At 41.6% G+C, this 27,785-nt stretch overlaps 4 protein-coding genes across 5 annotated transcripts in view; 3 read left to right on the forward strand and 1 right to left on the reverse strand.

Annotated features, from left to right (window-relative positions):
- Positions 1-1,762: 1,762 nt before the first annotated feature.
- On the forward strand, positions 1,763-6,330 carry LOC118406331 (cell fusion protein aff-1-like). Its single transcript, XM_035806272.1, has 3 exons — positions 1,763-3,634; positions 3,817-3,971; positions 4,591-6,330. The coding sequence occupies exons 1-3, from the start codon at positions 2,110-2,112 to the stop codon at positions 4,651-4,653; spliced, it is 1,743 nt and encodes a 580-aa protein (XP_035662165.1). The 5' UTR covers positions 1,763-2,109; the 3' UTR covers positions 4,654-6,330.
- A 1,717-nt stretch (positions 6,331-8,047) lies between these two features.
- LOC118406809 lies at positions 8,048-12,228 on the forward strand. 2 transcript variants are annotated; one of them, XM_035807151.1, is made up of 4 exons: positions 8,048-8,374; positions 9,173-9,322; positions 10,520-10,781; positions 11,250-12,228. In XM_035807151.1, exons 1-4 carry the CDS (start codon positions 8,159-8,161, stop codon positions 11,795-11,797), a joined length of 1,176 nt encoding a protein of 391 aa, XP_035663044.1. In that variant the 5' UTR covers positions 8,048-8,158; the 3' UTR covers positions 11,798-12,228. The 2 variants fall into 2 exon arrangements, with proteins under 2 accessions (XP_035663044.1, XP_035663045.1); XM_035807152.1 differs by having other exon boundaries at positions 10,520-10,772.
- Positions 12,229-16,800: 4,572 nt separating this feature from the next.
- Positions 16,801-20,663, reverse strand: LOC118406329 (NXPE family member 3-like). Its single transcript, XM_035806270.1, has 4 exons — positions 20,423-20,663; positions 18,443-19,182; positions 17,942-18,003; positions 16,801-17,629 (listed from the first exon to the last, which is right to left on the reverse strand). Exons 1-4 carry the CDS (start codon positions 20,525-20,527, stop codon positions 16,869-16,871), a joined length of 1,668 nt encoding a protein of 555 aa, XP_035662163.1. The 5' UTR covers positions 20,528-20,663; the 3' UTR covers positions 16,801-16,868.
- Positions 20,664-24,302: 3,639 nt separating this feature from the next.
- Positions 24,303-27,785, forward strand: part of LOC118406312 (NXPE family member 3-like) — a 6,604-nt gene continuing 3,121 nt past the window's right edge. Inside the window, 2 exon segments of the mRNA XM_035806239.1 lie at positions 24,303-24,367; positions 26,444-26,554. Coding sequence (XP_035662132.1) covers positions 26,450-26,554 — 105 coding nt within the window. The 5' untranslated portion in view covers positions 24,303-24,367; positions 26,444-26,449.

Here is a 27,785-nt window from a genome sequence, read left to right on the forward strand (position 1 = left end):
AAGTGGCTCGAACACGTGTTTTGCTTTTCAAAACTTGTTTACTGTTACTGCAACCTGCTTTCATTCTTCCCTGATCTATTTTCGCCATGCTGACGAATTCATGTTTGCAGATATGGCTTGATTCCTGTGAGAAAAAATCGTCACCCTGTTAACTGTATCGTGACTGTGATTGGTCCGTTTAAATAGTTCATAACAAAACGGATTGGAATCTACCCGACATGTGTGTATATAAACCATATATTAACAGCGTATTGAATCATTACAAAAGAAGCTTAAGAAGAGCCAAGTCTTGTACAAGTCTTAACGACATGTGAGTTGCACACCTTTTTGTTTGTTTGTTTAAAGCGTCCTACGATCTTTAACGTTATATGGTCCAAGCTTGTTCTGTATGTTGTTCCGTCCGTTTGGGAAAAATGAGAGAAATGCTTGTCTTTTACGGAACTTTTTTTTACGAAACCAAAATGGTCCTACATATTTGCAAATGGTCAACTGTCACAGGTCGTTCAGTGTAACATAACCACCTGCTGTTATTCTCCAAGCAGAGGTTCGGCTCCGGCTGTTTTTCGACGTTTTTTAAACGTTTTTCTATTTTGTGCCATTTTGTTGATTTCTCGTGGTCTACAAAGCCGGTGTGTTACACCGAAGGGCGGCTAATCTGTACTGTTTTCTTAGCCTTTACCAGGCTCCGTGGATCGGTGGTCTAATTAATTGTAGAAATTTGAAAAAATATAGAGTTAATAGTATGCTAGGCTAGGGGAGTCGACCGGCCAGTAAAACACTCTCCGATCCACAAAGCCTTTGTGGATATACAATTAGACCACCGATCTACGGAGACTGGTAGAGGCTTCTATTATTTTTATGTTCGTCAGCCAAACTTTTGGCCGGAGAAAACAGTACAAAATAATTTTAGTAACAACGTAGCCAAACCTCTGCTTGCTTGGAAAAGCTGGTGTGAAACGCCGAAGGGCGGTTAAAATGGCTATATATTTACAAATACAGATACCAATGGTACATTTCTTTAAAAAAGTCCCGATCTACTCATCAGTAGGGTCTTAATGTTCTACTAGAAATGTATATTTAGTAAATGCAAGGACAATCCTTTGTTAGTGCATATAGAGCTCCAACCTTCAATCAGTTACTTTTGAAAACATTGCGAAACATCTCAGGGGCTATAGTGTTACTGTTAACTTGTTCCTTGCAAAACAATAACAGCAAAATTGTCGACGACGTCATTTCAGCATTCAAACCTACGCGGTCACACGTGAAAACAAATACAGCCGGTTTGTTTTTGTACCTTTGAGACTTTGCGTGTAAGAACGTTCCCACGGAAAAAACAAACATCGTAAAAAATCAATATTCATACCATATGTTTTCTCTACAAGATTCGCCCTCGTCTTTGAACAGTATTTACAAACACAAAGAAGACCCCAGAAATAAAAAAGCACAATTTCTTGAAGTAACATTGAGTGTCGTGCAAGCATCTTAAGTTTCCCAAGCTATTCCTAAATGCCTGAAATGTTACGTCTATATGTTCGATTTGCAATATAACAGGGAAGTGAATCTTTTATATACATACATATTCGCCTATAAATATCATTCATACACGCGTGTTAAGCTTCCCAGGCTATTTCCCAATACCTGAAATGTTACGTCTTTACGTTCGATTTTCAATGCAGCAGGGGAAGTGAATCTTTTATATAACAGATATTCGTCTATATGAATGAATATGATATATTTAGAAGAATATTTATGTATTTGATCATACATATATGCATTAGGCGTGGGCCAACTTTCAAGTCAGGACTTGTGTTCGTTTCCAAAAGTCTTGCGAACAAAATGCCAACCAGAGGAATAGACGTCATAGCAATTTCAGCCGCCATTTTGAATTTCCCGGGCCCTTTCCTAGAGTTTGCATCAAAACGAGGCTACCTATACATGTACTTACAATAGTGTCCCTGTATTATGCACGTATATGTAGTATAGGTATGCCATTTTCGGTACCCCCTAGATCTACATCGGTCAGCAACAAAACGTAAGTGAAATTTTGATAGATTCTCCAAACTAATTGTTGTCAATCTCTTTCATTAGATTTCAGTCCTTTCACCCATCATGGTTGTTTTACGCGCCGTCTTGCTTTGGGCCAGCATCTCTGGTATCCATGGTAACCGATGCACCAAGACCCTGCCGACTACCGGCCACGTCCGGTACTCCAGCCGGGAGTCCGCCCAGGCCTTGGTGGAAACTTTCATCCAATCGTCTATCAAACCCGGGGAGACCCTCTGTTTCACCTTACATGACGTCACCAACGATGACGCAACCTCTGACGCCTCAATCTCCATGGCAACGAATGGGAGCGTGCCGTTGCTATGGCAACTCACCTACGAAGGCATCGAGATGGAGTACGGCGTCAAGAATCGGTACTCCTTCTACAGACCGAAGTACGAATCAAAGTGCATCTGTGACTGCCCTCAATATGGCGACTACTGTAACTCCAAAACAAACCGCTGCACTGAGCACGAGCTAGATTTCTGTTACAACACTTACAGATCCGACCAAACGGCTCATGGTTGTCTTGCTTATTGGAACAGCGAAGAATCAGAAGTCTGCTGCGCTCTTTACGTCGGGAAACACCCCGAGTCGCCTAAATACGACGCCGTGTACCTTTCTTCGGACGGCAAACCGATCGTCAAGCTCGCTCTCAAAGTCTACGACAGCAGGACTGACGAAGTAGTGTATTCCTATCCAACTTTTACAGTCGCTTTGAATGATCGAACTCACAGGGCACAACACTCGGTAAGAATGGAGGTGACAGGCGACACCCCGACACAGATCGACAGCGGGTACTACTATGCTACGAGTGAAGGGACCCAGCTATACACGGACGTTAGTATTAACGGTCTAAACGAGTTTGATCCGAGAAAGATGGGGTGGCTGAAAGTTCGTGACGACGGGACCGTGGAACGGCCCCCCGAGAGAACAGTGCTCGACGCGTTCCACTTGAAGACACATAAATGTCATAACAAATTTGACTATACAGAAACATGGCAGATATATGGCGAAGGGGATTGGAAGCATTATTCCGGGTCGCGTGTTGAGAATTTCTACGGCTGGGTACGGAGGGTTAGTTACTATCCTCAGCGGCGTTCGGTTACGGTCGTCCCGCGGTATGACAGACTCGTTACGGTCAAGATCGGGATCAACACCACGACAAACGTCCTCTTCTTCTACCACGACTCAGATCTGATAGACTTCACGGCCGAAGTCCGGGTAGACAAGCACTCGAACCGATTCGCCAACATAACACTGGTGGCAGCGGTGGGATCACTCGTGGGATCCATTACACCCTATTACGGCGCCGACGGAGCTAGCTCAGCAACAGTACACAGATTTGAACTACACGTGGACTCTCCACCTGCAGCGAACACCATTAAGCGCATTTCCTTGCCGAAAACGATAAACGGCACGAGTCGGATGTGTCTGTCGCCGCTTTCCAAACCTAACAACGAGGTCTGCAAAACCGTGCCGTTCATACAGGAGGCGCTGCAGGACTTTTTCGTGCCGCCAACCTGGAGGCCTGGCAACCCTGGGAGCGCCGGGCCGGGGTTCAACTTCAACTGGCTCTTCGACTTTTTCGGTTAGTTTTCTCTCTTTCAGGCTTAACCAAAGCCCCCTTCGGAACATATTGCAAAGAATGATGTATAGGAAGACAATGGCCCTAGTCAAAAATCCCATACATGCAAATTTATGCAAATTTTACGATTAGCAAAACGCAGATTTTTTTATCATATGGGTTTTTCATGTTTTTAATGTATACAGGCTTTCTGAACCCCGCCGAATGGTTTGACGGCATCCAGGGCTGGTTGGAACTGTTCGCCATGTTGTTGGACATCGCCTTGTTCATTGCAGGCATATTTCTGTTCATCAAGGTCTGCACGTGCTTCAACGTCTTCACGACAAAGGCTCCGAAATGGGTAAGGGTTAACAGGGCCAGGCCACAGCAAAATGCATTGATTTTCGTCTGATTTCGTAAAAAAAACACGATATTTCGTTCCCCTTTCGATACCTTGAGTGTACAGTTGTACAAGTGACATTAATGTGGTATAGCCTGGAATGTAGCTGTAGAACTGACACTCGTATGTGCTTGATTTATAATTTACAATGTACTAGGCTGCCAGTCAGTTTGTGCCGTTCTTGGATACAGTAATAAAAGGCTTGTTGCCTGTGACAATGTTTTGTCACTTCAACTCTAGTCAATATATTTATCAGGTGTCCGTTTAGGCATCTTGTTTTTTTTTTACATCTTTTTATTTTTCCCGCTCTGGCTTAATTTACATTTGGAGCCTGCTGGACTGTCCAGCACTTTACCAATGACATCATAGCAATTAGCAGTTCGACCAATCAGAGTGTAGCTGCAAGTCTATCAGACCAATGAATGCTCATGATGTTTTCAATTTATTTCACACTTTTGAAGATGGTCAATGGTGGGGCTATGGGATCGGTCTATGACCGGGACCTTGCTCTATTTAAGGGTGCTGAACAAGCATTCCCATTGTTTAAAAACGTATTGTTTTATTGTTTGATTTTATCTAGGATGAGGGGGTGGAGATGTCAGTTCTACGGCGTCGGAAAGCAGAACCTGGTGACGTGTGCTGAGGATCCGTCGATGGCCCAATCAGAAGAAGTTCATGTTTACTCGCTGACACGATAAGGTTCTCATTGGCTGTTGACACATGACTGTCACATGGCCATACACATCAAAGTTGACATAAATGGATGTTTGAAGCTAGGATCTATAGTGTGTTCAATACACTCCTTTCCAGAAAAAAATATATGTGCTGCTTTCCAATCTGCATATGTATATTGCCAACTGTTAGTAAAAGTAAGCTTTTTCTCGTATATATTTCAGCTTGTTATATTAGGCTCTTAATTGATACATTGTATATGGTTTGTGATACGTTACTAGAATTTTAACGTTTGAGTGATTGGAATGTGACGGTGACGGTCTCCACAAATCTACGTTTAACAGTTACAATGTTGAAAACATTTTGCTCGTTACTGTAGAACCATATGTGTAGAACGAGACAGTCTGATTTTCACATTTTGAACGCTAAAGTCATTGGACTTGAACAAAGAATGATACATGATAGTACGAATTTACATGTACGCTGCCACCTATCATGCGAACATTTCAGTAATTCGTATGTAACGTTAATGTAAATAACATGATTTGTGCAGCGACAACACAACTGAAGTCTGTTGTGCTTGTGTGTAAAAGCATGTACGTAATACCGATATGTTTAATCGCACAAAGTACATATATTATTTACAATTGACATTGATTTATTGACCATTAAGTGAACAACTTGTTCTCTTACGTAACCGTAGTTCCTTCCCTTTCCCGCGAGTTTAATTCGGGTTGTCTGTTTACCTGAACGTGTGTGGACACTCGCACTGTTCACAGAGAAACTGCTTATGCATGTGATACTGCGTTTTGTAGGTACTTCCCCTGATAGTACCCCTTATATGTCATATATGTGCATAACAGTCTTGTACTCATGGGAATCACTAGTTGGTCGAATTGTGTCAAATTGCGCAAGATGTCTCACCGTATAGAGGCAGTTATCACACGAGAAACGTTGATGATATTGAGTGGTCAGGGTCTTCTGATAACCCCGATGTGTACCGATATGTCCCTTTCACACGAGAAAAATTATAATATATATTCCCATGCATATTCGATCTGTTTCTCTAAATTAGCAAAAATTGATTACCGATATCAGGTATTGTAAGTCCGAACATGAGAAAGGTCTCTTCTATTACGGTCACGCCTGATAGAGGTTGAAGCATCTAAACGTCTTAATAAACCAGAATGTACCGGCTACCCTCTCATATCATCGTCTTAGCTGTCTTGGTAACGTCAGGACTATGTCTCGATGGTCTTTCTCACCTGGGCGATTTTACAGCAGAAGTTGTGTTGGACAGGTTCTCCAACCGTTTCGCCAACATAACACTGGTGGCAGCCGTGGGATCACTTCTGGGCACCATCACCCCTTTGGTCACAGAAAACCAACACGGGGTCCCGTTCACGTTCGAGCTACGCGTGGACTCGCCGTCCAAGGTTACATCGTTAAAGCGTGTGTCTCTACCGAGCAACATCCATGGTCACAGCCGGCCGGCTGTGTCTGTCTCCCTTGTCGCGACCAGACATGGAAATCTGTAAGGTGGTACCGTTTGTCAAGGAACCAATCGGAAGGTTTCTTGTTCCGTCCGAACCCAAGCTTAGGGCTAGTGAAGGTCAGAAACAACGCAGCGACAACGGAACTGCCCGTTCGTTTGGGGGTGAGCTTTCAAGCTTTATGTTAAAAACTAACCTAATTAAAATCAGCAAGTGTGAACAAGAAGTTTTGATGTTATAAAACAAACACATAGAAAGAGTCGCTTTTTACTCCTCTTTTGGCTTGGACTTTTGTCGTAGGATTTATAGTTGATTAGGCTACCGAATTGATGTTTGCCTGTTTGATTGGTAATGTTATCAACACATTTACAGCTCTTATCTGTGTATTATGGCCTTTGTCCAGAGTACATGAACCCCGGCCAGTGGTTGGATGGTGTCCAAAGTCCGCTAGAGGGCGCAGCTATCGCTGTCGACATCTTCTTGCTGATGGTGCTCATCGCCGGTTGTGTGGCTTCAGTCAGTGTCCGGTATGTACGGCGCGGCTGTGTTCGTCAGGACGTGCCGATCGAAGCTATGACAGCTAGTGTGTGAGACAGTCAGCATGGACGATTGAAACATTCATTCATTCATTTATTCATTCGTTTATTCACTCACTCATTCATTCATTCATTCATAGATGTTCAATCAATCCGTCCGTCCATCCATCCATCAATCCATCCATCCATCCATCCATCCATCCATCCATCCATCCATCCATCCATCCATCCATCCATCCATCCATCCATCCATCCATCCATCCACCCATCCATCCATCCATCCATCCATCCATTCATTCATTCATCCACACATCCATCTATCCATCCGTCTACTCATTGATAATGTATTTATTTATCTATGCACTTATTAATCTACTCATCCATTCATTCATTCTTTCAATCATCCACTTCCTCGCTTAGGTACATTTATAAGCTTGAATGAATAGCCTACAATGTTTTTTTATCATTCTTTTTATAGGTTTTCCAATCACATGGTACACAAATAGAAACAATAATAATGAAATGGCACGTGGAACACAATAAATATAAACAAAACCAGAGAACAATGAGGATAACACATAGCGGTTTTCACCTTTGGATACAATGCCTACAATGTTTGTAAATGTGAAATAAATACTTGTTGCAAATATCAACTTTCGGTTTATTCCTTCGATCTCCTGTTCACTTGAAGAGACCTAAAGAATACATGTATAAAAGCGTGTCTTTGCTCGTGCTTATAAAGGTTTTATGTGTTGCACCTTCTATATTATCTTGGAGATTTGCATATTTTAGGGTGACAGTCAGGTTTATTGCTTGTCCTCTTCAGTCGCTAGGTGACTTTGACTTTATTCAGATCCACTTTTAGCTATTACAGCTGTGTACCGCAGCGAGTTTTGCTTAATCGAAATGGCTGAAAGTTTAATTCACTTATACATGGTTAAGACAATTCAAGACCCTACCAGACTAGGAGAAGAGTTTACAATCTGGCTTACATTTGTCGGAACCATTAGTGGAAGATTTACCCCGTACCCACATGTGTCCGGCACCTAACACGCCGCGGTACAAGGACGCCACTACTATTCAGCGGAATAAAGTAGAACTGCAGATAAACAAAGTAGCAGGAGTCAGCTGTAAAAGTTAGGCACATTTACTACATCGCCTGCTGGGCAAACTTCAAAACCTTATTCATACGATCTAAAAGCCGACTTATCATATCACCCAATGGCAAAAAAGAAATGCCGAAAGAAAGTCGTCAAAAACAAACCGGTAGGGTACCTACTAGTATTCCTTGGTGCCCAACTTTCGTTACTCCGCGGATCAAAGCTCGCTGCTGCATACCCGCAGAGCTCATCTCCGCAGAGGACTGCACATAGCCTCTTCTCACCGCTACAACTCTGCAACAACTGTTGAACTTTTAGACCCCTTTTAGCGTTTTTTAGCCTCAAAAATGGCCCCCAAGAAGAGCGCAGTCGCCAAGAGAGCTCGACAGAAGAGTGAAAGTAAAACTACCGATAAGGAGGACAGAAGTCGGCGGGAGAACTCGGGTACAGCCGGCGGGGCGCTGGTGTGCTGTACGCCGCGCGGGTGTGGGGAGGGCGGCACGGTAACGCTAGACCAGAACAGTGCAGTGAGGATGGTGTGTACCAACACCAAATGTGACCAGGTTTGTGGTTCTCAAGTTGTGCATTACAGTTTATAAGCAGTAAACTGTAGCGACTGTTGAAGAGCTTCGTTTGCTCTGAAAATATAAACCAAGGAGCTTTTATATCTGATAAAAGCTCCTTGTATAAACAAGGAGTTCTTCTTTGATATAAATAAAGCTAACGTTACATGCAAAGCCACAATAAAGCTTCCGAAAATTGTTAAGTCAAAAATGAAGTATAACGTTAATGTCTGACAAGAAATTCTTCTTAGGATGGATGTTTTTCTTTTAATTAATTCAAACCAGAACTATGCATGCAACCAAGGATGCAACAATTTTTGGGGTTTGATGAAAAGGCTGGCTGTCTCCCAGGCCTGTCCAGCTGGCATGGCTATCACGTCAGTTCTCCAATCAGTATGCAAATTGGAAATATGCATCTCCGCGGTGTCGGCCATGACTGCTATTATTTATTCCCTTTTTGTTACTTAAATTTTTCGCTCATAAACTTTGAATTGAAGTTACATTTTTGGAGTGTAGGATGGATGGAAAATTGTGCAAACTCATTTTTGTGCACTTTAGACTCGTTTAAAATATGTAACGTTAACGTTAACAACATTAATGCAGCAAGTTTTGACTTTCCTTGAATAGTAAATTTGAACAGTTTGGCATATCAAAAGATATAAAATTTCTTAATACACAACCAGAGAACATTTTATGTATGCCAAGGTTTCAATGGGTCTTCTCCTACCTTCCTCATGGATCCATTAAAGTCAAAGGCTTCTTGAATAATGTTAAAACATCATTTTCTCCTACTCCTAGGGTAATCTAATGCACAAGGCTTGCTTTGAGGCTTACGAGGAGTATTTGCTGAAGATGCTGGTGAAAAGCGGCCGGTCGAACCGTATGCGCTGTACGGATGCACAGATGCGCCAAGGGCTGTGGACAAAAATCTGGCATATCACCAGCAAGGTAAGCAGTGTTGTCAATATTGTAGTAACTTCGAACAACCGTGTCAAGGTGGGGGAGGGGGTACTGTTAGACCCTATTCATACTAAAGTCAAACCTGTCTATAGCCGGCCACTATAGACAGGTGGTCACTTTAGAGAAAATGTTGATCAATTGACCATGAGCAAGCTAGTAGCCTACAAATGATTTGAGTTCCCACTAATCTTTCTCATTAAGTAACATTGTTTAGATCGGTAAATTCACTGACAAAGACTTGCACTTTAATGCTCAAGGCATGCATGTCTTCTGCTACCGCCAAAATGACCCTGTCAGGAACTCCGAATCCTCGCAAACTACAATTTCAAACTCGGTGCAGGATGACATAAAGCTGCAGTATGGTTGCAATAGGCAGTGTTTCTGTATCAATTGGACCGTAAATTGTGTGGCCGTGGCCACATTTGACAAGTGGCCCCTAAGCCTATTTCTTAATCATTACGAATCCAAGGGACCGACAAAAAGTGGCCACTATGGCCAGGTGGCTGCTATGCAAAGGTGGCCGCTAATACAGGTTTGACTGTATTACTAAGCTTACTAAATCGGATTTCGAGCCAAAACCACCAAAGCAGTACTGTAATTCCTGATTTTTTCACTGTAATGTGGTTCTCACGGTTCTGTAGTAATTCACGGTTTTCACAGTGACGACTGTAACGTGAACTTATCATTACCGATAAAAAATAATTCATAGACTTTTTTCATGCGCACTTGCCTCGACAGTGAACATTTAGTTCCGAGAACAAGTTCAATTTTCCCAGACCGTGAAAATTTGGTACCGTGAAGATAAAGTGAATTACAGTATTCATGTGGCCTAGTATGAACAGTCAAAGTCACATCGAAGCTGGCTTAATCGCGAACCACCTCTGGGAGGTGGTTTCTATGTGGCTCGGGTGACTCGGGGCAGTGACAGTTGAAGCTCAAGCAAGGGAATGTACAAAACATGTGTAATGTTACACATCCAGATTGCCGCGCACCAAGAAAAAATGTGGAACCCATTCAGTACAAAGTTTAAAAAACTTGAAGAACAGATACTAGGTATGTTAGGTGTCTGTTCAAAACTTTCTGCTTATGTATGCCAATTTGCTAAGAAAGCTTTTGCTGTCTTCGCGACTTGCCATTATTTTTATCTTGAATGTAAAAAAAATGGGCGCTTTTCACCATTTTCAGTTTAGTGTCTGTAACTGTGGCGGACATCTAAGAAAGGACATAGACTGGGAACCAGCAGAAGAGGAACCACAGGCTCCGGTACCCAAAGCAGGGAAAAAGAAGTCCACTGAAAAACCCAGTCTGGTGGGCTACTCCAACAGGAAAGGCACCAAGGGACAGACAAAGTCCAAACTTATACATCATGTGAACAACAACATCAAGAAAAGTGGTACGATTCACAGTGTGAAGAAAGAAGAGGAACAAGCACAGACTGGTAAGAATGGTACGGTAGTAACATTTACTTTCGTGGTGGTTCTGTATCCGTTAGGAGGGAAAGGGAGGTTTTCGCAGTGTTTTGAATTAGGTGTAAAAACTACTTACTCTGTAATACAGCAGTAGTGATACACAGGCATTCTCATAGTGTCATAATTTGCACTGGAAAAATAAAACCACAGCGAACATTTCAATATTTACAGTACGATATATAAACATATATACATGTATTGATTATTTATGGCAATTTTTTTTAAGAACAAGGGACAGCAATTTTTGATCTGACATATAACTTATGATCTAAGTGATGAAAAAATTTCCCCTTATTTCTGTTGCAATAGAAAATGGTGAGGAATGCATATCTGTATGATTTAAAAAAAAAGATGTTAAAAAAGTTTTTCAGGGCGTTATCATATTTAGAAACATAATATATTAATTTTCATAGCAGTTAACTATTCTTTTTTGTAAATCCTTGCAGACCAATCGTATCCTCCAGCACAGTCATGTGACCTGTCACCAGAGTGCGAGATTGGTGATGATGATGATGCAGAGCCTTCAGCCCTTTTGGGTTACCTTGGCTGTTCCAACATACCTTACACCCTCCCTGTGGATGAGCATCCAGACTTCGGTTATGAAACTTACGATATGCATGCTGTTAGCTCTTCCAATAGCTATTCATCCCTCCCCACCTCTACTGAGGATAATGAAATCCACTGTTCCAACAGCCACCCTACCTCCCCAAACAGTGAGCTACCCAACTCCTTAGTGGAGTGCTTTGCTGTTTGGTGGGTGAATGAAGGATGGAGGGAGTGTGCATTTTATATGGAACAGCAGGGTCTTAACATGAAACACCTGATCTCAGCACATGAACTTGAGATGACCTTGGAGCTGACCTCTGACCCTGCCATCCCTGTTGCTAAGCAACTAGAACCATGGTTACAGGATGAAGGTTGGCAGGGATTTGTGCAGCACTATGCAGAGAGGTCAGAGGTCACTGAACTTGTAGGGTCAGAGTTCAGCTGGTAGAACCAGTTTATCACAGTATTTATTATTGATACTAGTGTAGGCAAGTGTAGTTATAGATGTGCTATCTTCATTGCATGATTTTAGTCTTTATTTTTTCCAGTATTTGGTATTTTTAAACTAACATTACTTGTTTATATCTGACCTCAGTTCCCTAAGTTTATAACTTGAAGTTTTCTTTTTAGCCTGTCTAGTACAGACTGTTGTAGCTGACTTGGAATGTCAATTTTCTTACTTCCTGTATTGTTTGTATCTGTAGAAATGACACTCACAATGAAGACATCAGGGACCAATCAGAACTGGAAATAATGGCCATATACTCAGGAGTATGGAAGTTATACACAGTAGTATGGAAGTTATACACAGTAGTATGGAAGTTATACACAGTAGTATGGAAGTTATACACAGTAGTATGGAATGTAACTTGAATGTAACTTGTAATGGTATACAATGTAGTTAGATTCTGATTATATTTCAGCCATACATAGTATGGTGAAATATATTGTATTCGTAATGTTTCTTTCTTCTTTCTTTCTTTCTTTCTTTCTCCTGTCAAATCTTCAAAGTGATTCATCTCCGCCGTTCCTGGACCGAATGACCTGAAATTTGGCACAGGGGTAGAATGGGCCAATACCTTGATGCTTTTTTCTCAGTTTTTCATATCTGCCTCTAAAATCATTTTATTGAGATTGTTTTGGTCAATTTTAGACCAAAACTGTATATTTTGGCCTCTGTACCCTGGTATTACAATCAAATGAGCTGAAATTTGACAGAGATGTGCCTTAATAATGCCCCCATATAAATTCGATAACACTTTTGGTGTACAGTACAACAAAATGCTTATTTTTGCGATTTTTTTACCAATTTTTGACCAAAAAAGGACACTTTTGGCCCCTGTACCCTGGTATTACAACCAAATGAGCTGAAATTTGACAGAGATGTGCCTTGATAATCTCTTCATATAAATTCAATAACACTTTTGGTGTACAGTACAACAAAATGCTTATTTTTGCGATTTTTTTTACCAATTTTTGACCAAAAAAGGACACTTTTGGCTCCTGTACCTTGGTATTGTAACCGAATGAGCTGAAATTTGACACAGATGTGCCTTGATAATCCCTTCATATAAATTCAATAACACTTTTGGTGTACAGTGCAACAAAATGCTTAATTTTGCGATTTTTGGCCAATTTTTGACCAAAAAAGGACACTTTTGGCTCCTGTACCCTGGTATTACAATTAAATGACCTGAAATTTGGTATAGATAGGCATTAGATACTTGGTAACAAGATTCAAGTAAAATTTTTGACATAAACAACTTTAAAATGATTAATTTTGGCACTTTTCTGAGGGGAAATTTGTTTTCTTTTGGCCTCCTGACGTGACCTTCCGTGACCCCGCACAGAGCCACACCTGTGCGCGTCAGCCGGAGAGTTAATTGAATCAAAGACCTAGCCAATCAGCGAAGAGGAGGCCAAAGGCTAATTAATATTCATAAGCGGGGCCTCATGATCCCGTATATAGCAGTGTTCCCGCCAGTGGGAGCGAAGCCCGCCTAAGGCTCTCGCATTTTAGACTATTCAGAAGGCTTTATATTGTATCAGTTCTTAGGGGCATATCTATGATAATCGCAGCAGTCACTTAACTTCTCTTCAGGAGTTTAGCGTAACACTTTTTCAGGTCAAACCGTCAAAGGCAACTAAAAACAAACTTTAACGTTACTGAGTTCAACAGTACTTATAACTTGTTATCCGAAGTTGAAACGCTAGCGATGGTATTTTCGCTGCGCTGTTAGCTCCGTGCGACTGTTGTTGACGGTCTTATAACGGTATATTTTGCACCCCTGTACCCTGGTATGAGTAACATTTGGTATAGATAGGCATAAGCTAGTTGGTAAAATGATCCAAGTAAAATTTTTGGCATAAAGTACTGTAAAAGGCTTAATTACAGCACTTTTTTTAGGGGAAATTGGTTTTCTTTCGTTCTCCATGCCATGACCTTTCGGACGTTCACCCCACAGAGCCGACATCTGCACCTGCGTCTAGCCGGCAGGAAGAGTTAATTCAATTAATGGTTCAGCCAATCAGCGAAGAGGAAAGCGAAGGCTAATTAATATTCATAAGCGGGACCACACAATATGTTAACTTGAAGACTCAGGCCGTACAGACTTCTCGCCAGGATTTTTTTTCAAAGCATCGGACAGGGGTCCGGGGGCCGCCGAATGTCCCTGGCGGGGTCCAGGGGCAGGGCCACTGTGGGGGGGGACCCAGGTGGGCGAAGCCCCCCCGGAAGCTCTTGCATTTTAGACTATTGAGAAGGCTTCTTTTATCAGTTTTTTTAGGGCCATATCTACGATAATCGTAGCAGTCACTTACTTCTCTTCAGCAGTTTGACTTTAGAAATTTCGGGTCAAAGCTTCAAAGACAACTAAAACCTCATAAACAACAAACTTTACTTAGCTCAACAGTATACAAAAATATTGTACGGGTTGCCATCCTTAGTTGAAGCGCTTATTTATAGCGCTAGTATCTTCGCTGCGCCGTTAGCCGCAGTGCGACTTTTGTTGACGGTCTGATATCCCTACGTCGCCGCCTCGCTAATATTCCCACGGACATTTTTCAAGAAAAATACCCAGCAAAAACGCTGTTCTGCGTCAAATTCTATTCTATAAAACATGTGGGACTCAGTGTTACAGTCTAAATATTTTGTAGAAGCACCGCTGTAGGAAAGAAGGTCCAAGCAATGTAAAACATCACGTAGCATGAAGATCGCTGTCAACTGGCACACAGCACATGACTGTTTGAAACTCTAAGTCTAATCAACAGCCGTGTTTGATTGATAGCCGGCGGTCCTTTGATGAAGTCGGCGAAAGGTGCGTTAGTTAGAAAATCTGCGTTTAGTTTTGATACGTAATTATAAGTTAGACAGTGGCGAGAATGATTATTTTCTCATCAATATTTCTCTTCAGAATTATTTGAACTTAATTGTACATCTAAACAATTGGCTTACCTGTGCAATGTTTATATGATTAATGATCAGTGTACTGAAATCATGTGTAACGTATGGCTCCTAGTCAATAGATCAGCATTTTCTCTATAGTGACCACCTGTCTATAGTGGCCACATTTCCTAGTGCTGTTGTTGTTTGACATAAACTTTGAACATTTAAATTGTAAGTAACTTTAAACTGCCAGAGTTTCAGCCCAATAAAACACTCTCAGCGCCAGGGTATGAACAGACTGACCAGACAGACGAAAATAAATCCTCGAACAAGGTTCAATCGTATCTTCCGGGTCTGGCAGGAAGTTGTTAAACTAAAATAAGAATAGGCTCGATGGCTGATTGCATACAAAGTAAAACAGTTTAACAGTTTTACAGCTTGAAGAAAACAAACGCTCCTACAGTACCTGCACCTGCTTGATAATTATTAAATCGTATGCCCTACTTGAATAAAAAAAGTTCACTGCAATAATAAATGTACCTACATCACAAGGAGCTTATACTTTTTTAAACTTACACCTAGTTATCGTACTGAAAATTGTTAATGACATTACATGAAGTCATTCAACAATTTTCAGTCATGATGAAAATTTTCTGAATGGAAGGTGTGATTATTGTCATTTTCTGAAAAATAGAAGCAAGCTCTGCTTTTACCTGGAATCAATTCACAATACCAGTCCACTTTGGGGGATAATGTACTGTTAATATGATGTTCCATTTTTGCGCAGGGGTGATTTGGAACAGTCCAATGTTGCGTGGGAAGGGGTATGGCTGAAATATGCTGTATTTGCTCTAAGGAAATGTCGGCCTTTCTAGTATGGAAGTTGTTTTCATAGTCATTTTAACTTGATATATGAATAACAGTGTACAGTGGCTATCTAAGAAATTTGAACATAAAAACATTCAGACTTGTGCGAGGATCTTTTTAATTTTGTGTGTGTTTTTATTTAACTTTTTCCCCAAAAATGTACATTTTGTGCTCTTTTTTCAAAGTAGGAAAATCAGTGAAAAGTGAAGGAGACAAAGAGCATTTTTGTTTTGATTACACGAATGACATCCTCTGGGAACCCCAAAAACTGGTGGAAGTGTGTGATTATGAAATAAGTTTGCCAAAAGATAGTTGCCGTCTTTATGAAATCTAATTGGTATTATATATAAAGGAAGGTTGAACAAATGACTGAAAACACAGAGTATGGTATACAGAACAATAGATCCTTCATTTTTGTTCTTTCAAATCATTTTCTTTGACTTTCGAATTACATCTGGCATTCTACAATGTAAGTATTCATTATTCAATTTTTTTTTCAAGTTGGGCCATGTTGATTTAATCATTAGTATATGGATGACATCCACAAGCGCATCAATTTTCGGCCATTTAAAAAAAAAACAACCATACTTTGAATCCTACAAAGTAGCTGTAAAATGAGCACATATAAGAAATTTCGGACATGGATACTAATCATTTCATTTGGTTGGTTCCCTGGTTGGCTGGCCGGTTGGTTCGGTTGACCGATTGTTTGGTTGAGTGATTGGTTGCTTGGATGGTTCGCTGGCTGGCTGACAGGTTTTTTGGCTGGTTGGTTGTGTGGATGGCTGGTTGTCCATTATCTTAGAAAACTGCGAAAACGTATTTCTTAAGGTATTTAGGTTGGCTAAATTGGCATTTTGACTTTGCATTGTTTTCTCATTAATGAATGAATGAAGGAAGAAAGAATGGAGCGGTGACGAATATTGAAAGATGGACATGAACGAATTCTAAATCTGATTTTTGGGTGCCATATTGATGTCGTCATCAGGTTTAATTGTTCCTAATATCATTTTTTTCTATGACAAAATACAGCACGTTGGTACATACCACTGCAATGAAACTATGATTTTCATGTGCATAATGATGAAAGCTACAAACTCACTGTTGCGCAAATTGATATCCACTAACGATCTGTAGTTATTAAAAAATAATTTTTTTAATTAGATGAAAGAAAATATTTTCTAATTAATTATATAATTAGGACTTAAGATCTTTCTTTTTTTCGTTATGTCGGCAATAATAATAAATGTTCTTTTGAAGACTAGGTTCACAATGGACAAATGAAAGAACAAAGGAACTCTAGTTCTTGTACGATGATGTCCTGTGCTGGGTGAATGGCATCCCCATGCCAGTGCTGTGCATTGGTCATTTCCCAAACATCTACAAGAACAACGTTCATCCCGCGGAACATTTCTCTCATTATCAAGTCCAGCTTGTGTGCCAGCCAATCCCCACATTTCAGCTCATTGCCCTTGGCCGTGTTTGCCGACTTGATGACCACCAGAGTTTCAGGACTCCTGTGCAGTAAACGTTCTATTGCAGCACGGACGGCTTCCATTCTTTTCCTGTAGACCTCCACAGGGTACGAGGTGAAATGTGCCCACATGGTGATACCAACCACATCGTTCGGTCCTCCTTCGATTTCATCGATGATGTTAGCGACATACTTGAGGAGAAATGTCAAAATAAAAGGACAGCGACGAGGCGGTCCGTGTGCACGATAGTTTAACGTTATGTTATTAACAGGATCTCGGGCGAGCAATGGTCCAGTTTTGTGTATGGCCCAAGGAATATGTGTTTCTTTCATTTTCAAGATTCTGACGAAATGTTCCCACCACTGCCGTATGGTAGAGTCCCCCATGAAATGCAGAGTTTTCCCCTTCAGGCATTGCTGCCAGCCGGCCTGGCTGGAGAAATGTCTGTTCTTACAGACGAGAGAGTTCCACACGCCGTTCCGATAGAACCCAGATATCTGTGGAGTGGCCAGTCCCCAGACACACCGTCTGCGATTGGCCAAAGGATCTTGCCCTGTGTTAAGAAGGAGAATGCCATGATATCCAGTTAGCCTCCACTAGGCCTTCCTACGGGAGTATGGATCGTAGAATTCAGCAAAAGAAGGAGATTCTGATTGGCTGTCCAGCGGTGACGCAACGCAACGAGAGCACGAATCACCGACGATTGCTTGCAGGCGACATTCTCTCTCTCTTTAGAACAGAGTTATGTTTACACACATCCCATACTCCCTTCTGCTTAGAATGAAGCTGCAATTGACGCGTTCAACATTCAGAAAACATATCGTCTTACTCTATTATCAAGATAAATGGAAGAAATGTGGCGTACCTTTTTTCACATTGATTTTAGATGGAGATCCAGAAATAGACATCTTCAGTGCAGTGTTGCCCCTGTAGCAGGATCGAAATGCACAACGTTGCACGTTGGAAAAAACGGCATCGTACATATCAACATTGTTTGCTTTATCATACCACCGGTTTGGATTATCATTATCAATTGAAAGGTCGACAACTTTGATAATTGTCATTGTCATAAATGGTTTGCATTGTCGGTTTGCACTATGATAAAAGGTTCTTTCGTGTCGAAAATTTTATAACCATCACATGTGGTGTTTGTAGCGATTGCAAGTCTAAAATACGAACAGTTCAAATTCAGACACCTTTGCTATGATGTCATAATCTGCATTTTTGACATTCAGAAGTACTCCTATATTGAAGGGAAGCATGATGTTCATTTAAGTAGTAACTCTTGCGTTTTCCAAGCGCACCAGGCATTTTATATATAGTTTTATACATAGTTAAGATAGATGATCATTGTGCGTCAACATACCTGCTAAACAGTTTTCCACCTTTCACGTCCCTGTACCTAAGTGTGCCATGGTATCCTGATGTGTTACAAGGGATGTTGGCGGCTTTCTCACAATACCACCAGGCGCCTGCATGCGGGTCCGAGTAGTTACAAACTGCACTGGTGTTTTTGAAGATGGCAGGGTCTACGTTACACTCGGTGTCGATAACAGTGTTCTTTCCTACTATATAGCGTTTTCTAAACATGACAAGATCAATTGGATATTTTCGGATAGTTCTTTCTATAACATCGATAGCCTGCCGTGGGTGGACCAGTTGGATTTTGATGGTGACCTCCCCCTCCCACAACAGTCGGAACGTCGCCGTGTAAGTACCGTTCTGGTGGTCCGTTATGATACCGACTGCACCAGAACCTGCCTTCCCTTTCACTGCGGTAAGGATGGACGCCCGAAAGAAATCGCCAATGTTTGTAACTATGTTGTTTTGTGAATCTTTGGCAGAGATCTCAATGCGCAACATATCTCCTACAGAATATTGTCTGCCAGACTCAGAAGCTAAGGAAAATTTCAGCTGCCTCTTATAGACCGCAGCAGAGAACGGTTTGGTCGTTTGTAACACCGGAGAAAACGGTTTGGTCGTGTTCAACACCGGTTTCTCAATTACAATGTTGTTCCACCGATGTCGAAATGAAGGAACATCATTAGAAGATTCTGCCGTAAACCATTGCGTTTTCATCATTCGTTGGCTGATCCATTGCGAGCTCTACAGATAATAAAAGAATTGCGTCACCCATCGTTCACAAGAAGCATTGACGTCAATCCAAGAAGTAGGGGTGGGTAACGGTACAGTGTAAACAAAACCAGTTTTTCTTATTGGACCGGTCCGGAAAAACCAGACCTGAAAATTTTCGGTGGACCGGATGTAGGACCTACTGGAAAATGAACAGATTATATGAACAGGCATTCACACGTTTTGGGGCTTACCCGTCTGGGAAAATAACAAGAGCGAAGTAGAGTAGAGCCTATAGCCATTTCTACCATAACAGTCAATAGTACAGGGGCAGTTAGCCTTGTAGGATTTTAAAACGCCAGTGGCAGTCAAATACTCCACAAAACAGATTTCTTTGGACCATCGTTTTGAGTATCGTCTATTCACAAGTTCTCACATAATGAATCAGGTTCAGGTCCGGACCTGATCCTTTGGACCTGAACTGGACCTGAATTTTCTGTACCGGTACCCACACTAGCCTGGTTACCAAACCCCAGCCCGATCTCAAGTATCTATCGTGCAAGGGTCTGGACGGATGGCATAGGCAGCCTTCTCAATTTTGCCCCCTATAGTGGGCAAAAAAACTCCACCAATTAGAACAGCAGCAGGATCAGCAGGAGGTACTACACCCCTACCATGATTGGTTAAAGACCCCCAACTGTATTTTTTGAATCCATAACAGTAACCACTAAGTACCTGATTCGCTTCTGTGATAGCCTGCTGACCAACTGTGGTGTGTTGTAACTGGCTACCTGTGGTGTGAGTGGCCATTAATCATAGGTTCTCCTCCCTCTGATCAAGGGCCTTCGAGAACATTTCTACAGCCATCCTTTTTTTGAGGTTATACCCACACCGGTACCGGTCACAATCGGGAAAGGGGGCCCTACTGGGTAGCTCATGGGATGTTTTCGGGCGTGCCTACTACTTGGCCACCTGGAACACCTAGCGGCTACTGGCTATATTTGGCCCCTGGCGGGCTCCGGATTATCAACCCGTAGTTAAACTCAACCCGGGGCCCGGTGACAAATAATCGGGCAGCCATGATGATCCAGGTATGTATCTGGAGACCGTGGATTGTTGAATTCCATGCCTTGCACGTGGAAATCATCGCTATACTGAAATCTACGTCGCTACGATGCTAATACTAGTCTTTGGCCGTGAAATTCACCAGAAAATGTGGTGCGTTCTTTTCAGTTCTGTTGACAACTCAAGATGTATGATGTTTAGAATATACCTGAGTGCAGTACAGTAGAAACGTTGCGATAAGGAATATGAGTGCTGGACCCAACCACCTACGCGTTTGTCCGCCACCAAACCATTTCCTCCATCCGTTCGCCATGTTTGTCTGTACATGTTGGGAGAGAAAAAGATACAACCTCAAAACTCTGCATTTGTCTTTGGATAAAACAGGTGTGCGGTGCCTCGATCTTGTGGATTAATCTGCTTCCTGCACACATCACGTTTTCCGTCCCCTTTTGCCGTTTGCAAAAGCACACAAGTTAAATGGGCATTCCACTCTGGAAGGGGTGGTGTTTTCCAATAGATAATGTGTCAATGGATATATATAGTCAGCCAACTTTTGTGGAATTCACATTGCACTATGTATGTGTGTTTTGTAAAACTATATGACACTCACTAAACCCATGCAGACCCTACCCATGCATTCCCTATATGCATAGACACTTTCTTTATCGTGCATATTTTCAGAATAAATGAGGATCGCTAAGCACACCGTGAAGGCGAATTGCTCATAAGCTAGAAAAGAACACATAACAAGACTAGATTTCTTAGCGATCCGAAATAAGTTTTGTAACCTTACCTAAAAGTTTTGCATTGCATTTTGCCATAGGATTAATTTAATTAGAGGGTACTTGGGAAGTTTAGCAGAAGACTGAATGCTTTTGAGGCACGTGGAGCAGCTGGGTACTTTATCGTATAATGTGAAGTAGTATGCATTTATTACTTCCTACAATTAATATGTATCGGAAAATAACACTCCCGTGTGGAGTGGAATGCCCCTTTAAAGATTGAATACGAGTGTGATATGTATCATAACGTTAGGACAATACATAAAAAAGTGCCTGGACATTATGAATTCTACCCAAGACTGTACATATAGTCTTGTCCTGTATTACAAAGTCTTTTAAAGGCTATTATGTACAGCCCAGTTCCTTTTGTAGAGTAGAATCTACCACATAGCTGTACTACGGTGTCTATGACTTTTCTGGTCAATCTAAACCTCACATTGACACGTACATGTATTTCGCCAAAAATACGCTACACCAAGAAGATTCTACTAACTTTCGAACGTATGACCATTATGGAAACCAGACAAAATCCCTGAGGGCAAGGTTTTGGTCGTTTTAAGTGTAACTAATGTTCGACGAACACATCCCTTCGCCAAATAATCATGCCTTTATTTAAGACTTTAAGGTCTTATTCATGTATTACTAAATAGTACCTACCCCAATAGCAAATGATTGCATGAACTGTGTTCCTCACAAACCCACAAATGCTACCAAGAACAAGACTGTGACCACAGATGACCTGGTAGCATCCCTGGTCAATCAGAATTTCATGCTTGTCAGAGGATTTACTCCCCAGCGTAAGAGTGTCCATCTCACTAGGCTCCTCGAGCAAAATATCTGACAAACAGCTGTGTCCATAGATATAGGTCAAACGAGATGTATAGAACAGTTTATTTCTGTTAATTGGCCACTGATTACAATTAAATGCATCTTTCCATGTAGATTATTATCTAAAGTACATGTACCTTTCAGCCAAAAATAATGCAAACAAGTTTGAAAGTCCTGCTGCTGATTTGCATAATTAGTATTACATTATGTAAGTCATCACTCATTCTATCTATAGTTTGAAAGGAAATCGGTGCCTGCAGTTTCCAAAAAGCCGCTAGGGTGTCCAAACTCACACAACTCTTTGCCCCAAGGGCTATCTAACACTCAACCACAGCATGTCCAGAACATGAAGTGTCAAAATTAAACGTTTTGCTGCAGTACCTTAGGCAGCCACTAGGGGGCCCATTATCGAACTTGACCTTTGTTTTCATGACACCCACCCACCTACCAAATATTATCAGGATCCATTCAAGGGTTCTCGAGTTATGCTGTTTACAAGAAAGCGGACGCACACGTTTGGGCCGCTACTGCCCTGACGCAAAAAGGCTACTCCAACCATTTTCGAACACAACCTTCCTGTCTGCAACCGCTACTCAAATACCAAATATCATTAAAATCCATACACAGCTTCTTGAGTTATATGCTGTTGACTTACATATTGGGACACAACATGAGGCCTTAACCAAAAATATAACCTTCTCGGCGAAGGTAATTATGCAGAAACATCAGTACATGCTTTCTAGAATACTAACCACATATACGACTATGGATTTCTATTCCGGTCAAAACTTAACTACGCCGTACTTCGCCAACTACGCCGTACTTTACCGAACCACGCCGTAGTTCACAGAACTGGATCCGATACAGCTTAACTTCCTGAAATATGGTCCCGCCTCTGACAATTGATAACATCGACTATCATAATTCCACCAGCGCTGACCTGTGGCTGTGAATGCTGTCTAACCGGTGGTCTGTAGATGCTATCTAACCTTTTCACCTGTCCTTCACTAACTGACTTGAGGCAAAATCACCAAGGTCAGTGAGATACTCATTGTGTAAGTCAGGATCTAACTTGCATAATGCATCGTTTTCCATGAACTCTCATACATGTGACATTTGTAGCTGAGAAGGGAGGTATATATTGTCAGGTAATCTATTTGTACACATACATGACTGATTTGCACAATTGACGAGGAATATTATCGATTCTATACTCTAGTCTGGTACATGGCGAGAATTCGATACTTGCGGCATTTAAACAGGTTATGTTCAAATAAAATTTAAAACTGGCAACAACAATGATGTAGCATTATGTACGTGTATGGTTTTCTATCCCGATCAAAACTCAACTACGACGCACTTCAGCCAACTACGAGGGGCATTCAATAAGTAATGTCCCTGACCCACTTCCAGTTGTTTGATCTAGATGAAATTTTGCATGTGTAATGAATCATATCTCTATGGGTTATGTTGCAAAAAACAGCTCTGAAATAATTGTGGTTACTGATTTACTAGTGTTTGAACTGAGTCAGGTGTGAAATGGACCAGGTGTGAAATGGAGCAAGTTGAGTGTCGCGCAGTGATCCGGTTTTTGTATTTGAAAGGACGCACACCAAAGGGGACTTTGAAATGAAAAAAACTTATGGTGATGATGCCCCATCATATGACCTTGTAAAACGCTGGCATCCTGAATTCAAACAAGGTCGGAAGTCTGTGGAAACAGCTCCCAGACCTGGTCGTCCCTCTTCTGCCATTGAAAGGCATCTGTCGGAGGACCAACCTGGGATGTCCTACAAGAACGGTGTCCAGAGCTACATCAAATGATGGGAGAAATGCAAAACTCTGGGTGGTTCCTATGAAGAGAAAGACTAATAACTGTGCCAAGTTTCATTTAATAATCTCCTGCTATGGGAAATGGGTCAGGGACATTACTTATTGAATGCCCCTCGTAAGACGGTAGTTTGACAAGGCACGGCGGACTTCAGCGATCTACGGCGTAGTTCACACAACTGGCTCCCATACGACTTGACTTCCCAAAGTACGTCATAGTTGCCTGCAGTACGGTCTGACTCAACTATGACGTTATATCCTCGAGGCTAACAAGTTAACCTTTTTTGAATGCAACAAGTATCGAATTCCCGCCATGTACTAGACTGTATAGAATCATAGTATATCCCCGTCAATTGCGCAAATGATAACTAACGATATATCTCCCTTCTTAGCTACAAATGTCACATGTATGAGAGTCACATGTATGACAGTCCTTATACATGTGACTAAGGAGTGTATAAGGATATATCATATATCATAAAAACGATGCCTCATGAAAGTTAGATCCTGATTTGCACAATGAGTATTCACGTTTCCCCCACTGATCTCGGACATTTTGCCTCAAGTCAATTAGTGAAGGACGTGTGAAAAGGTTAAAAATCTCGGACCGGTTAACCGGTTAGACAGCATTTGCAGATCACGTGAGACCCGGGTTACTAATCAGCGCTGAAAGTTTGAAGATCTCTGACACTGTCACCAATTTTGTGACACAGGTGAAAACAAATTTCCTGTCCAGATTCTAGGTGAAGGAATGAAGGATGTCTTCCGTGCTATGAACAGGGTTTGAAAGGTTTCAAAGCATGTAGGTCATTACATAAGTAGCTTTTATTTGAGAAAGGCTGTATTGATGTCTTGACCAAAACCGTACCCTAAAGGCATTCTTCCACTTTTTACAAAATAGCGATGCACTGGAATGTGTCACAAATTTTGTTCTTGGTGTAAAGTATTCGGGGGATAATACTTGTAACGTTATGTGTCATGGTTTCGTTATGTGACGTTTCAATCGTATTCCAGCTATTTCGCAGTATTGCTGAAAATACGTAGTTTGGGTTATTACTAGCCTGTGTTTACACAATCTCTTGCTGGCTGGGGTTATTGAGGGCTGGTAACTGTCGGACTGGGAGAGTGATTTAGTCAGGCTATGGTTCATGATTACGACTTAGTTGAGTCAGACCGTACTTATGTTCAGGCAGCTACGAAGTACTCGGGAAAGTTAATTCGTATCTGTGTGAACTACCTCGTTACCTTTGCCAGAATGGCTAAGGTTATGCTTTGGGCTTGTGAGTCTGTATGTGTGTCTGTGTGTTACCAGCATAACTCAAGAAGCCTTGAATGGATCCCGATGATATTTGTTAGGTGGATAGGGGTCGGGAAAACGAAGGTCAAGTTCGGTAATGGGCCCCCTAGCGGCTTGCTAAGGTACTGCAGCAGAACCTCAATCTCGCGTTCTGGACATGCTGTGGTTATGATTTTTAAGTGGTAGATAGCCCTTGGGGCAGAGAGTAAGTGCTGGAAGTTTGGATCAGCTAGCGGCTTGTTTGGAACTGCAGTCGCCGATTTCCTTTCAAACTTTGGACCAGAATAACTCGAGAACGTGTTGATGGATCGTCATGATTTTTGGTATGTAGATAGCCCAAGTAACAATGTACATAATGAAATACTAATTATGCAAATTAGCAACTAATTTGCATAATTTATAAGGAAAGTTTATAGATCCGCTGCATTTCATGATAGGACTTCCAAACTTGTCACATATATAGATGAGAAAGAGAGAAATATCAAGGCATATTAATTATGTAAATGACGGCCTCGTTTACATAATTAATGAGAAAATATAAACGTGTTGACGGATCGTCATGATTTTTGGTATGTAGATAGCCTAAGTAAAAACTTACATAATGAGATGCTAGTTATGTGAATTAACAGCTAATTTGCATAATTAATGAGGAAAGATGATACATCCACCGCATTCCGTGATAGGACTTTCAAACTTGTCACATATGTAACTGGTAACTGAAAAAGATGGCAGAGAGTAAGAGTTGTATGTTTGGGTCCGCTAACATCTTTTCGTGAACTGCAGGAGCCGGTTTAGTTTCTTACTTTGAAAGAGAATAAGTCTATAAGGGATGAAAGGATCATCATGACTTTTGGTATGTTGACAGCTTAAGTGATGCTTTATATAATTTAATATTAGTATGTAAATAGGGATCTAATTTGCATAAGCAATGGCAAAATGTTATGAAGCAACTCCAGGCATATAGAATAAAATATAATGAGTAACAGATTTATGTCTACAGACATCATTCTACATAACAAACCTGGTTTACTTGGCAAAGGTATGTGTTCGTGGAACTCTAGTTGTTGGCTGAAGTACGTCAAACTACGTCGTAGTTGAGTTTTAACCGTTGTACTTCGGCCTAATGCGATCTAGTTCACACAGCTGGCTCCCATACGACTTAGTTTTTCAAAGAATGTCATTGTTGGCTAAAGTACGGTTTGACCCAAGTACGCCGTAATAACCATAGCCTGACTAGATCGCTGTCCTACCATCCCGACAGCCCAAGGCTATGAAGGATAGGGAAGGATGGAGGAAGAGAGTCATGTCCATCCATCCAACCGGCACGCCCGGATGATGATGATGAGTCAGAGCACAAAGATTATCTACTGATGAAATAATGTGATATCATTGCCTCAACCATTATCACGTGTGAAAGTTTTTACCCCTTTGAACTAAAATAATGAGAAGAATAGACAGTACTAGTTTTTTCTAAGGTTTTCTCTCCCAACAGACAAATATGGCGAACTACTGGAGGAAATGGTTTGTTGGGGGACCGACGCGCAGGTGGCTGAGTCTCATATTCCTTACCGCAACGTTTCTAGTTCTACTGTACTTCACTCAGGTACATTCTAAACATATATATATATATATATATATATGCATCATACATATATATTGGCATTTATAAACGAAACTGAAAAAATGCACCAGATTTTCTGACCGCCTCTTGCGCCTAACTAAGGTAACAATTGCGCCTGTGCCCATCCGCGATCTGAAACCACAAATTTGTTCTGGCCATGGTGGACTGCCGGATACCGCGGGGATTCCTCTCGGTGTTTTTACGGGTAGATCACAGTGACTATTTGTCACCGGGTTGACTTGATGTTAGCTAGGTGTTGAAATAATCCGGAGCCCGGCCAGGGCCAAATATAGCCAGTAGCCGCTAGGTGTCCCAGTGGGTCAAGTAGCCAAAGTGCCTCAAACATAATCCCCAAGCAGATTCGTCGGTGGCATAAAACAGTAACATAAGCTGGGGAAGGAGTTTAGCCGGACGAGGAGTAAAATTGGCCACGCGGAATCTGACGCAGGACGCAACCGTTCAAAGGCACTGGGAGGGACGTGACCAATTTTACTCCTCTGTCTGCTAAACTCCTTCCCCTACCGTGGCCGATATCAACAATGTGCAACACACTTACTTTTCTGCTCAAGACACTTACTTTTCTGCTCAAGACACTTACTTTTCTGCTCAAGACACTTACTTTTCTGCTCAACACACTTACTTTTCTGCTCAACACACTTACTTTTTTCTGCTGGAGACACTCTTCTGCGCTGCACTTACTCTTCTGCGCTGCACTTACTTACTTTTCTGCGCGAGCCACTTACTCTTCTGCGCTGCACTTACTTACTTTACCTGTGGTGCACACCCCTCCCTTTATCAATGGATGGTCCCTGAATCAGGCCAAAGGTCAAAAAGACCGCAAAAAATGTAGGAGGATTGACCGCATGTCAATCCTAAATTATCCTCCTTCGGATGACCTATGAAATGACCTCTACCTTGGCGCGTTTTCTTTATTCAACTTAATTTTTTTGTGTCTTTAGTATAGCATTTTGACAATGCAGATCGATAACGACAAGTCTCGATTTGATCATCACAACAACGCGTTTTGTTGCCATCACAACGTATTGTCAGAAAACAAATTCTGCAGCACGTGTCTCTGTCGAATTCTGGACAGAGGAGCTACCAAGGCCTACCTGCCTTCTTACTCCTATCTACAGAGGAGTTAAGAGCCTCTGCCTGGTTTAGGTAAACCCCCGGGTACATATGATATACCTAGTTGCGCGACAGAAACACG

Source organism: Branchiostoma floridae, chromosome 19, assembly GCF_000003815.2.
Source record: "Branchiostoma floridae strain S238N-H82 chromosome 19, Bfl_VNyyK, whole genome shotgun sequence".
Lineage (NCBI taxonomy): Eukaryota > Metazoa > Chordata > Leptocardii > Amphioxiformes > Branchiostomatidae > Branchiostoma > Branchiostoma floridae.